The sequence below is a fragment of the Chrysochloris asiatica genome, unplaced genomic scaffold (genome assembly GCF_000296735.1).
Source record: "Chrysochloris asiatica unplaced genomic scaffold, ChrAsi1.0 scaffold00122, whole genome shotgun sequence".
In the NCBI taxonomy this organism is placed as follows: domain Eukaryota; kingdom Metazoa; phylum Chordata; class Mammalia; order Afrosoricida; family Chrysochloridae; genus Chrysochloris; species Chrysochloris asiatica.
This window is the reverse complement of record NW_006408640.1, coordinates 4,072,803-4,085,891: the sequence shown is the minus strand read 5'-3', so window position 1 is coordinate 4,085,891 and position 13,089 is coordinate 4,072,803. Positions and strand designations below refer to the sequence as shown.

The 13,089-nt window shown below is 41.8% G+C and overlaps 1 protein-coding gene across 1 annotated transcript in view; it reads left to right on the top strand.

Moving 5' to 3' along the window:
• AFG3L2 (AFG3-like AAA ATPase 2) overlaps positions 1-9,822 on the top strand; it is an 87,372-nt gene extending 77,550 nt beyond the window's left edge. The window contains exons 16-17 of the mRNA XM_006868709.1: positions 4,793-4,987; positions 9,580-9,822. Of these exons, the coding sequence (XP_006868771.1) occupies positions 4,793-4,987; positions 9,580-9,822 (438 nt within the window). The remainder of the gene's footprint in view (positions 1-4,792; positions 4,988-9,579) is intronic.
• Positions 9,823-13,089: the final 3,267 nt, after the last annotated feature.

Below are 13,089 nucleotides of genomic sequence, written 5' to 3'. Positions count from 1 at the left end.
TCAGTAGTTCTTTGACTATTTCCTCTGTGGACTTGTGTGACTCATTTTGTTCTGGAATGCCAATTATTCTTAGGTTATTCCTCTTCATGTTGTCCAACATGAATCTTAGACCTTCCTCTGAATTTTTCACCCTTTTTTGGGTTTGTTCTTCTGTCTTAGTGGTATTGAGAGACTTGTCTTCCAGCTCACTGATTCTTCCTTCCATCTCATCTATTCTACTCCTCTGCCCTTTCAAGGAGTTTTCTATTTCTGCCATTTTGTTGTTGATTGGACCTCTTTCTGTAGGTTTTGGATTGTTACCAATGCTGTATCTATCTTGTTTGATTGTTCCTGTAGTGCTTTTCTGATTTCTTCCTTATTTTTCTCAACTCCATTGTAAAGTGCTTTGAGACATTTAATAATCATTTTTCTGAATTGTTTCTCAGGTATCTCCAAGGTCTGTCCTCCTTCCAGCATAGAGGGAAGGTCTACTTCTGGTTCATTTGTCTCAGATATTTTATCTTTTTTCTGGACCTGTGCTGATATGATCATCTGCTTTTGCTTCTTGGACATGTTTAATGTTTATCTGTGGCCCTAATAATTAATTAAGTACGTGTTTTGGTAATTTTTTATGTTTTCTGATTATCTCCAGGAAGATGTGATCAGGATGTGGTCTTCCCTTTTCACTCTCCTTATTGCTTAACTCAGAGTAACTTTTTTGGGCCTCAGTTGGGCCTGGGCCTTGGTGGCGGGCTGTTTGGGCCTCGGGTGGGTGAGTTGAGCCTAGGACGGCAGTTTGGGCCTCTGGGAGTCTGGGCATCAGCGACCGGGCTGCAGGAGGGTTGGACCTCAGGTGGGTGGTTTGGCCCTTGGGCTGGTGGTTTGGGCCTCGGGCGTGCAGTTTGGGCCTCAGGGGGCCTGGGTATCAGCATCTGGGCATCGGGTGGCTTGTGCCTCAGCAGGCGGGTTGGGCGGATTGGGCCTCGGGACCAGGCTGAGGGCGGGTTGGGTCTCAGGGGCACTGGGCCTTGGCGACTGGGCTTCGTGGCGGGTTTCCCTTGGTTGGGTCTGGGCCTTTGTGACCAGTCTGTGGGCGGGTTGGGCCTCAGGGCAGGCCTTGGCCTTAGTGGGAGTGTCTGGGCCTTGGGACGGCCTTGGCCTCAGTGGGTGGGCCTGTGCCTTTGGCGTTCCTAAGCCTTGGCTGCTTTGCAGAGGGCTGGTCTAGGCCGGGGCAGTAGTGGGCTAGGGGTCGTGGCTGCAGGGATGTAGTGTCCGTATTTGATGACATAGAAAATGCCTCTCTCAGTCTCTCTGTACTGTGGGTACCCTGAATTTCTTGATATCCACACCGATATCCCTCTCTATTTGTTCGGCTTTGTTAGTTTATCCTTCCTTTTCTCTGGAAATGCAGCCTTCTAAGTGGGGTTGCTCTAGTCCTGCATTCCAAGGTCTGCAGGGGTAGAGGCACTCGCTGGCATGGGCGCGGAAGCAGGAGCTGCGTGCAGGCAGGCAAAAGCTTAATGCCTGTAATTCCTCAGCAATTTGATCTTTTAAAAAAACGAGTTCAGAATGTTGAAATATAAGATCTTAACATTTGTTCAAAGGCTGTCTGTCTTCTAGACAGAGGTTTCTTATGTGTGATTCTGCCCCTTTTCCCCGAGACTGCCCTACCTGAGGTGCCTGGTCAGGGAAGTGCCGGAAGTCAAATGAGTACTATTGGTTCTTAATCATATGCTTCTTAAAATAGTTGAGCATTGGCCAATTCTTTTCGGTACAGTGACTCTGCGTATTCCTTCCATATTCTTTTGATGCTTCTTGGGTCATAGTTTGCCCATAGAACCCTACAATGTGGCAATTTGAGGTTTGAATTTTTTCTTCAAATCTTTCAACTTGAGAAATGCTGAAGTTCTTCCCTTTTAGTTTTCTGTGTTTTCTCGAGTTGCCTTTTGAAATGTTCTGTTCAGCTCTTTTACTTTATCATTTCTTCCAAGTCACTTTAATGTCTCTGTTCAAGAGCAAGTTTCAGAGTCTGTTAGTCTTTTCTTTTTCTTGTTTTTATAATGACCTTGTGTTTCCTTTATGTATGTTCTTGATGTCATCCCATAACTCACTGGTCTCCAGTCATTAGTGTCAAATGCATCAAATTGGTTCTTGAGATGGTCTCTAAGTTCAGGTAGGATATACTCAAGGTCATATGTTGTCTGTCTTAGATTTGTTTAAATTCTGCAGTTTCAGTCTGACCTTGCATATGAGCTATTGCTCATATTCTTTTGATGATAATGGTCTGTTCCACAATCGATCCCTGGCCTTCTGATGATATTGAGCTTCTCTATCGTCTTTTCCTGCATATGTAGTCCATTTTATTCCTGTGTATTCCATCTGGTGAGGTCCATGTGTATAGTCACTATTTCTGTTGTTGAAAATGGTATTTGCAATGAATTAGTCATTTGGTCTTGCAAAATTCTTTCATGCAGTTTCCAGCTTCATTTCTATCACTAAGGCCATATTTTCTAACTACTGATCTTCTTTTTTCCAATTTTTGCATCCTAGTCACCAATAATTATCTGTGCATCTTGATTACATGTTTAATCAATTCACATTGAAGAAATTGGTAGAATTCTTCAACTTCATTATCATTGACTTCAGTGGTTAGTGTGTAAATTTGAATAATAGTGGTACCAACCAGTCTTCCTTATAGGTTTATGAATATTATCTTATCACACTGCATTGTGCTCTAAGATGGATCTTGACATTTTTTTTCCTTTTGATGATGATGAATTTGATAGTGTTCCTCTTTAATTTGTCATTTCTGGCATAGTAAATTATGCGATTGATTCAAAATGGCCAATATCAGTCTATTTCAGCTGGTATTTGCTTTTGATGTCATCCAGTTTTTCTAGAATCATACTACATAATTCCATGCTTTATAATGGATGTTTGTAGCTGTTTCTTCTCGCTTTTAGTGTTGCCCCATCAGCAAATGAACGTGCCAAAAGCTTTGCTCCATCCATGTAGTTAAAGGTACTTTGAGGAGGCAGCTCTTCTTCAGTCTTATTTTGAGTGTGTTCCAACCTGAGGGGCTCATCTTCCGGCACTCTATCAGAGAATTGCATCCAGTTTCTAGCCCTGCAGTAGTGGTCCTTCTCTCCTTCTTTTTAGTCTCAGTCTGGAAGCTGTGCTGAATCCTATCTATCATGAGTGACTCTGCTGGTATTTAAAATACCGGTGGCGTAACATTCAGCAGCATGGTAAAATACAAGCCACCACAGTTCGACAAACTAACAGGGTGGTGGAACACCCATCTAATATTTTCTAATTCTGACTTATGTTTCCACACCTTCCATTGTTTTCCTAATTCCTTTTGTTTTTTTTCTGAAATAGGCTGCAATTTTCCTAAGTTTTATTGACCATCCTGCTCTGCAGGATTTTAGATATTATGATACTGCTTCTCTTCTTTTGTTATTTTTCTCATAGCAGCTCTATATGGGATTTTTATGTTGCATTTTTTTAAATTAATTTTATTATAGCAAATATAAGTAGTAAGAAGCAAAATATAAGTAGTAAGAAGCTTGCATATTTAACTTTTTTATGTGTACAATTCAGTGACATTAATAACTTTCACCAGGTTGTGTAAGCATCACAAATAGTTTTTATATCCCTCCATACCGAAATTGAAGGAGCTCTGATAGCATAGTGGTAACGAATCGGGCTGCAAACCTTAAGGTTAGCAGTTCGAAACTACCAGCAGCTCCACGGGAGAAAGATGAGGCTTTCTGCTCCCGTAAAGATTTACAGCCTCGGAAACGCTGTACAGGGTTGCTGTGGGTTGGAACCAACTTGACAGCACTTAACAACAACAACAACAATGAAATTGAGTACCCTGTCAGTAATAACTATACTTCTTCCTCCTCCTAGTTCCTTATAACTACTAATAATCTAGTGTTCATTTTTACATAAAACTTATTTTCCTCATCTCTTAGGAGGAGGAATTGATTAAGACAGCTTCTCCAGTTTTATGATTTTAGAGTTCCTTTTTCTGTTGTTTTCATGAAGTGTCAAAAAAGAAAAAGAACAAATGTTAAAGTGAAAAACACAGTTATTATGGAGTTTATTAGGGAAGTGAACAGAGTACAATTCAGGATCAGAAATAACTCAAGGTCCAGCGGTTCTCTAGTTAGTTAGGAACACCTTCTCTCTGCCGTGCCTTGCTCTGTTCTGGGTCCCTAGGCCTCTCCTCAGCTTGGACAAGCATTGTAAAGCCTCTGTAGTGTTCTCCTGCGTGAAGGCCCTCAGCAGTGTGAGTGGGCATCTACTCTGTCTCTGTGCTGCTGTCTCTGCTCTTTTTTCTTAATGCTCCGGGATCATCTGCTCCTGCTTCTGAATTGACTCCTAAACTCAGCAGAATGACCAGTAGAATGGTAAAACTGACCAATCCCCAAGTTAGAGTCCTATACACACTAATTGCAGGGTCCCAAGGAGCTCTGGTAACTTAGTGGTTACGAATCTGCCTGTGAATTTCACGGTCAGCAGTTCGAAACTACCCGCTGTTCCGTGGGAGAAAGATGAGGCTTTCTGCGCCCGTAAAGATTTACAGCCTCGGAAATCCTGTACAGGGTCGCTGTCAGAACCGACTCCACGGCACATAGCAACAACAACAACCCGATCATTTGATGGGAGTTTCAGAGACTGTAGATTGAAGAGCCATATCAAGTAATTCCACTCTACTGCACGTTGTGAGGACTTACCGCTGTTTGATAAAAATATATTGACTAGTCAAAAATGTATGTCCCCACTAACCATCTTTTTTTCCCAGATCGTTCAGTTTGGCATGAATGAAAAGGTGGGGCAAATTTCCTTTGACCTTCCACGTCAAGGAGACATGGTATTGGAGAAACCTTACAGTGAAGCTACTGCAAGACTGATAGATGATGAAGTACGAATACTTATTAATGATGCTTATGAAAGAACAGTAGCTCTCCTCACAGACAAGAAAGCTGATGTGGAGAAGGTAGGTGCTTCTTCTATAACTAATTCTCTGCCAACTTTTGCAGGAAAAGAGTAAAGTGATCATTTGGATATTTGGTTGGTTTATAAACTGTTTCCATTCTGTGGCCAACTCTTGTATTCATTCATCATGGTGTGCCAGTGCTGGCTCGCTGTCAGTGATCCTGTGGGGTGCAGTGGTGAGCAGAAACAGACCCAGACCCAGCCCTTTTGGCTCTTAGTATCAAACTAAAAATATGGCTGAGGGGCCAGTGAAGTCTGTCATAAACTGTAGCATTAACAGTGATGAAATTAGCACTCTTCTCCCACCTAATGTTCTCTTGGTGGTGGTAGTGGTGTGCCGTGGAGTTGGTTCTGACTGATAGTGACTGTGTACGGGGTTTCCGAGGCTGTGAATGTTTACAGGAGCAGAACATCTCATCTTTCTCCCGTGAAATAGCTGGGTAGTTTTGAACTGCTGACCTTGAGGTTAGCAGCCTGACTCTTAACCACTACGCTATCAGGGCTCCTTAAGCTTTAAATAAGGAGTTGATTGAGTTTACCATTGCTTTTCACCACTAGGATAAACAGGTACTAAACAATGGAAGGAGTCCTGGTGTGGTGCCTTAGGATAAGCACTTGGCCTCAAGGTAGGTTTGTACTACTAGGTGACTCACGAGCTGCTCCTCGGAAACCCAATCCCCAATACAGGATCACTATGAGTCGGAACCAACACAACAAATGATGAAAAGGCAAACAAAGAACTAGGGACAAACTTAGATAAATATGGCTCGATCATGCTCTAGTAGGTAAGCATGTTAGCTGATTTTGTTGGACCTCATCTGACAGCACCTACAAAAAGTGAGGACTCCTGGTGTGGCGCTGTAGGTTAATGCGCTGGACTGCAAAGTCAGTTTGAACTGCAAGGTCAGTGACTGAAGCTCACCAGCCGCTCCTCAGAAACCCTATACAGGCTTGTTATAGGTTGGAACTAACTCGACGGCACTTAGCAACAACAACAAAAATGAAAGGATTCTCTCCAAACGCAGTTGATTTCTTTTATCCGTAAATCAATTCTTCATCATCTTTGCAAGCAAAATTGGAATTTTTTGTTTTTTGAACACCAAAAAAAATTTTTGAACCATCTAATAAGAAAATAAACACAAAAGCCTTTTTATTGGGACTGACTCAAACAGAAGTATATTCTTAGATGCTATTTAGTCAGCAAGTCTTCAGAGTAGCCTACTGTGAGCCTGCTTTGGTGTCTTTTCTCAAAAGTCATTTTCTGGATGGATAATCTAAGGCTTATATTTTACCTTGTAAGTGACCAGGGTAGAATGCATGAAGGAAATGAGGAACTTGCAATGTGGAGGCTTGAGAGCATTATACAGTGGGGAGAGCTGGACAGGGGTAACAGGACTGCGTATGAAGGGCCTTGAAAGCTAGTCAGAAAACAGAGTAACAGCTTAGAAATGGACATGACCTAAAAATTATCTAATATAGCCTCCTGGTATTAAGGAATTGTGAGTAGCAGTGATTAAAAGTTCATTGTGTAAAAGTGTGTGGCAGCAGTGTATGGTATTAGAGTGGAAGAGATTGAAAGAACAGAATCCAGCTCAGACATTCCTGAGATGGTATCCATGGTGGTAGTTAAAATTACAAAAGTAAAGACAGGCCTTAAAAAAACAAGATTTATTGATTAAATATAGAAAAATAAAAGAGAAAAAAGATCTCAGAAAGACTTGGGTGATGGCAGACAGACTGGCGGAGGGCAGCAGAGGTATTGCAGGGCTCAGTTTGATCTCCAGGAGAGTGGGAGCAGTGGGCTGTTGCAAATGGACTAGGGACAGGAGGTATTGGCTATTGAAAACAATGAAAGCAACTGTAAGAGACAATAAAAAGCAGAAGAGCTCATTCTAGATTACTATCCCAATGAAAACAAAGACTATGCATAAAAATTTTCAAGAGTACATGTAATAGAGATATATAGGTATTATATATGCGTGTGTGTGTGTATACACACACAGAGACACACACACACACACACTCCATTGAAGTGCCATCAAGTTGGTCCCCACACATACCCAAGATAGGGTTTTGAGGAGCAGCTGGTGAGTTTGACTCAGCAGTTGTACTGGTTAGCAGTCCAGTGCTTATCCTACAGCACCACACCAGAGCTCTATATCCATGTTCCCCAATAATGAAACCCACTGCCATCGAGTCAGTTCTAACTCATAGCAACCCGATGTTGCGTTTACGAGGCAGTGAATCTTCATGATAGCAGAAAGCCTCATCTTTCTTCTACAGAGCAGCTGTACGTTTGAACCACCGCCTTGTGATTAGCAGTCCAGTGCTTGTTGTACAATGCCACACCAGGACTCCTTCTTGTTGTTAGTGCTGTTGACTCATAGTGACCCAATATAGGGTCGACCTTGTGGTTTGCAGATCAGTACTAATCCTACAGCACCATGCCAGGGCTCCTTGTTGTTGTTGTTAAGTGCCGTACAGTCGGTTTCGACCTACAGCGACCCTATATAGGGTTTCCGAGGAGCAGCTGATGACTCCTAGAGGATACAAATTTAACTAAAAGGCCAAATAAGCAAGGGCCTAAAATAAGAAGCAGACCAGTGACTACTAGTGGTCCTAAAAAGGTAGAAACCAAGTCAAGAATGGGAGATATGCTTTGATATGGGTCCAAATATCACTAGCCAGTATTTTCCTGGTGTCTCAGCCATTGAGCAGGTACAAGTGAGCGTTTGGCTCTAAGTCCCACCTCCCTGGAAGAACTGATATACATGCAACAGGAAGTATTCATGAGGGCACACACTGCCCTATTTGGCCAATAGATAGTCTAATTCACTGGTCCGTGACTATATTAGCTTGGGTGTCTAAGGAGTTTTAAGTCTTCCTCGATATATCTGCAACCATATATACATGGTGGTGGTGTGCCATCAAGCCGATTTCGACTCATAGTGACCAAGTATAGGGTTTAGCTAAGCAAATTGAGAATTAAAGATGTCTTATGAAAGAACAAAAATTTTTTGTTCCTCTGGACATTGTATCTGCAAAAATATATTTTAAAAACCAGAGTGTTTTAGTGTTTAGTATTCTGATTACATTCTTTAAAGAGTCTTAATCTTCTAGAAATAAATGAAAACATATGTGAATAAAATGGTATGGCATCTGGGATTTTCTTTATAATAGTCCAAGGAGTAGGTGAAACAAAATTGGCTCTAAATTGATAATTGTGGATAATGGCTACATGGGGATTGATTATCCATTCTTTTTACTTATGTATATATTGGAAATACTCCATACAATTGAAAAGAAAAGTTTAACTTTAGAAACAGCATTTAATATAAACTACAGATACGTTAAATTCCTTATTAGGGCACTATCTCTGAAACTAAATCCATTTATAAGGTCAGTTAATGATTTAAACTGATTAATTTTGTAACATTGTGGGTTACACCTTGGTCTCTTAACAACCGAAAGGTCAGCAGTTTGAACCCACCAGCTGCTCTGCAGGAGAAAGATGAGACTTCCTGCTCTTGTAAAGGTGAACAGCCTCAGAAACTCTACAGAGCCTCTGAGTAGGAGCTGACTCTACTGTATACAGCAGTTTTGTTGACAGTAGTCAGATGACCTAATGTGAACACAACTCTTGCTTTCCTGACACAATCATTGTTCTTCACATACGTGTGTTCTCTTTTCTGTGTAATATAAGTGTTGTGCATCACCCATAGAAATGAATAGAATTTCAAGACAGTATATTTTGATATTAGCCTTCCAGATTTAAATTTGTAGCTCTGCCCTTGTCTCTATTCTCCTCCAAGTAATGGTTTTTAAACTTGCTTTTCAGTCTCTTTCTATCCTTTCCCCCAGCCTGCCTTCCATAATCACTTCCATTACTTTCTTATATGTTGTTGTTAAGTGCTGTTGAGTTGAGTCTGACTCAGCAACTCTGTATAGAGTTTCTGAGGCTGTACCTCTTTGTGGGAGCGGAAAGCCTCAAACTTTAACCTGTGGAATGGCTGGTAGACTCAAACTGCCAACCTTGTGGTTCTCAGTTCATTGCTTATTGTACAGAGCTACCATGCTCCCACTTTATTATATTGCCTTGAATATTTTCTTCATGTATAGATAAAAACATTAAAAGATGTATTCTTTTCTCCTTTTGAAATCAAATGTAGCATACTATACATATTAAGTATCTTGCATTTTTCACTTAAGTATGTATCGTCAAGAGATACATACAGAACAAAGAGAACTTCTTTCTTTATTACAAATACTTAATTGTTCAATGTGTGGATGTATCAGTGCCTTGCTGATGGACATTTTTGTTTCTACTAGTTTACATCTTTAAAACGATGTTACCTTTTGTAACATCATTGATCTTTCTGATTGATCTTAAATCTGTATTTGGAATGGGATGGGCTATAAATAAAATCATTATTACCTTTGAATACACATTGGTGATGTATTCAAAGTACTCAACAGCCACTCATCAGAAACCCTCTACTGGGTCACATTGAATCAGAACAGACTTAATGATACTTAACAGCAACAACGAATTTGCTGAGTAATTGTATTTAATGTAAATCCTTCTTATTTCAGGTTGCTCTTCTATTGTTAGAGAAAGAAGTATTAGATAAGAATGATATGGTTGAACTTTTGGGCCCCAGACCTTTTGTGGAAAAATCTACCTATGAGGAATTTGTGGAAGGAACTGGCAGCTTGGACGAGGACACTTCCCTCCCAGATGGCCTGAAGGACTGGAACAAAGAGCGTGAAAAGAAGAAAGAGGAACCCACGGATGAAAAAGTGGCCAGCCAGATGAAAGGGGGGATGCCGTTCTAATTGCTCGGCTTGTTGTCAATTTGCACATTTCAACTTTGGCTTTCTCAGAAAATGAGAACATTGCTAAGCTGATTTTTGACCAACTTAAAAATCAACTGACCCAGGTGGAATGACGGCATGAGTAATACTGAATTCTCTGCCTCTGAGTTGCAGTGGGCATGGCAGTGTTGACTTTCTGAAGTGACTGAAGGAATCACAGGCTGTTCTACAGCCTGGTTGAGCTCTCTGTCCAGTGACAGATCAATTTGAGGCCAGTGCTCCAGAGCACGGGTGCCTCTGGGACTCTCAGGAAGGCCTGAGGCTGAACAGGTGGTCTCGGGGGCAATGTATTTGTGAAATTTTGGCAATATTTGAACGCTCCTTTTCGCATCATCCATTCTTCATTCCTGTTTCCCTTTAATTTCCCTTCACAGATGCAGGGGGCTCGTGGGCTGTGACATTAAATTCAAGTCCTGATAAGAATATTTTAACTTGATTTAATATTTTAAAGATTGAATCTTGATCACTTGTTGCTGTTTTAATGGAATGGTTTTCTACAAAGAGCTGTAATATATTTAAAAATATGAATAATATGTAAATACGGCTTCTTTACATTAAGATAAAATGTGCACGCTATCGTTTTCCCCTGAACACACAAAGGTTTATGCTTAGGATACTTTGTTTAAGGGAATCCATTTCTCATCAATTCCCAAAAGAAGACTACCACGTTTATACACAGATGATGTACAAATTATGCCTTTTTTTTTTTTTTTGCCAACTGCACTCTTTCCCCAAAGTGTTTTTGTAAGTATGTGCTGTTTTGTTTTTTTTATAACATGGGAAAAAAGAAAAAAAAAAAAGCATGGCATGCTTATGAAAAGGGGGATGCAGGACAAGGTTGGTAAAAAAAACTGTTTAACTTGTAGATTTGTACATCCTGGACTGACAGACTAGACTGGATTATAATACATTCAGTGTGCTACAAGTCAGTGGATTTCAGTCATTTAATGGTGTCATTTTAACCCTCATTGGCCAGTCACGAGCAGACTTTCACCCCACTGTCTGGGTCTCCAGGTTGATGAATAATCATGGTGGGCTGTGACAGGCTGTCTAGAAGTTTTTGATGTCCAGGAGCAGCATAGCTGAGCTCTCAGTGGTTACCTGTGGTTTCTCAGTAAAGTGGTCCAAACCATGAACTACTACTCTTCCCTGTGGAAGGGAGTTAATTTATGATCACAGAGATGGTACGGGACCAGGCATTGTCTCATTCTGTTATACATAAAGTTTCCATGAGTCAGAGCTGACTTCATGGCAACAGCAACAATAAGTGTATGTTGCATTATTACAGAAACAGTCAAGTCTGCAGTTTTGCAGATCTACATCAGAATTAGTGAAGATGACCTAAGGAAGGTTTATTCAAGTCTTCAAACACCATCATTTGGACTTGGACCTACCAAACATTTTTGCCTCTTTAATATTTTTTTAGCAACTTCCTAGAATTTGTGCTTCTCTGACAGCACCACATTCTGGCACCTTGTTGTTGTAAGTGGTGTTGAGTCGGTCCCTACTCAGTGAGGAGTGGCTGGTGAGTTTGAACCGTGAACCTTACCGTTCAAACTTACCTTGTGGTTGAGTGACTATCTTACAGTGTCACCCCAGGACTTCACCATACCTTGTCTTTGTTGTTAAGGGCCATTGAGTCAGTTCCAACCCGTAATGACCCTGTATAGCGTTTCTGAAGAGCGGCTGGTGAGCTTGTCCTGCCGACCTCATGGTTGAATCCAACTTTGCAGCCCAGTGCATTATTAACCTGCAGTGCCACACCAGGCCTGAAATAGCTGCTTAGGCTCAGTGGCTTTTCTTGGCTCTGTAAGATCACTGACGCCTTCACCCGACCTGGTATGAGAACTATAGTTACAGTAGGCACTCCCTGCACTCATCTTTCTTCTCCAAGCCAAGCCAAATGAGCGTATTTTCCAGTTAGAATGGGATGGTAAGCTGGTAGTTATTTTTACCATAACCTCACAAAATAGTTGAGAGTTCTGCAAAGGGGAACCTACTCTCGCACTACTGTCAAGTCCTGCTGCTGGATCTGTCTTGCTCAGGGCAGCCCTGAGTCTGACTGCTCACAACAAATATCCTACTCTTGGTGCAGCAAAGGTCAGAGGGGTGCTGCTCAGCGCTGGTGGCAACGGGTGCCATCCTGACTGGGGAATCAAGGCTCTTGGAGGCAGTTGGGGTGGAGTAGGGGATTCACCACCAGCATCTAAACACTCACCCATGAGAGCATTCCACTCAAAACGACCAGTCATTATATTCACAACTAGCTTCAAGGGAGGCGGGAACTGGAAACACTAAGTGAACAGCAGCAATCTACCTGCTACCTGGTAGTGGCTGAGAAGTGGGTTGTAAGGCCTCTTTTAAATGTGGCTATTTATCAGAGCTATAAAGTGATTAATTTTACTAAGAAGAAGTGTAGCCTTCAGTCTAGCTGTTCACAGGAACACAGCATCTCAGGAACTGCTTGTAGCGGTTCTCCTGCCCCCCCAGCCCCCACACACCCTCCAGCTGTGGCCAGAGGCTGAATGCTGTTTTTTGTGGATCCCTTGGCCAGTCTTAGCTGTGTTGCTATGGTAGGCTGGGGACATACTTACCTAGAAAATGACAGCATTGTGGGAGATTCTATGAAAGCACTAAGGGCTTAGTTGTAATGGGGCAGACCAGTTGGCATCAAGTTAACTAATGACAACCCCATGTGAGTCGAGTAAACTGTGCTCCAATGAGTTTTCTGTGGCTTCAGAGCACCACACCTTTCTTCTGAGGTACCACAGGTAGTCTTGAACCTCCCACCTTTCAGCTGGTAACCAGACATACTAACCTTTCGTACCACCCAGGGAAGAAGTCTCTTTTTCATGCTTGCACTACTTGTAAACTCAGGAAAATGTTAGCCAACACTTTAATGCCTCCAATTTAAGAAATGCGCTGCCAGTTTTTTTTAGGGAGCTGATGGAGTCCTGGTGTGGCGCTGTGGGTTAATGCGCCAGACTGCAAAGCCGTTTGAACTGCAAGGTCGGCAGTTCAAACTCACCAGCTGCTCCTCGGAAGTCCTATACTGGGTTGCTGGATGGCACTTCACAACAACAACAACAACGGGGCAGTTTATCCCAGGAAGGGACAAAAGGGATCGGAGCAACCATTTCACCAATTCAAAGTGACTTACCAAGTAAGGGGCGGAAGAGACAAATGTACAATGTTCAGTGTTTTATTACAGCTAGACTTTCAAAGTTC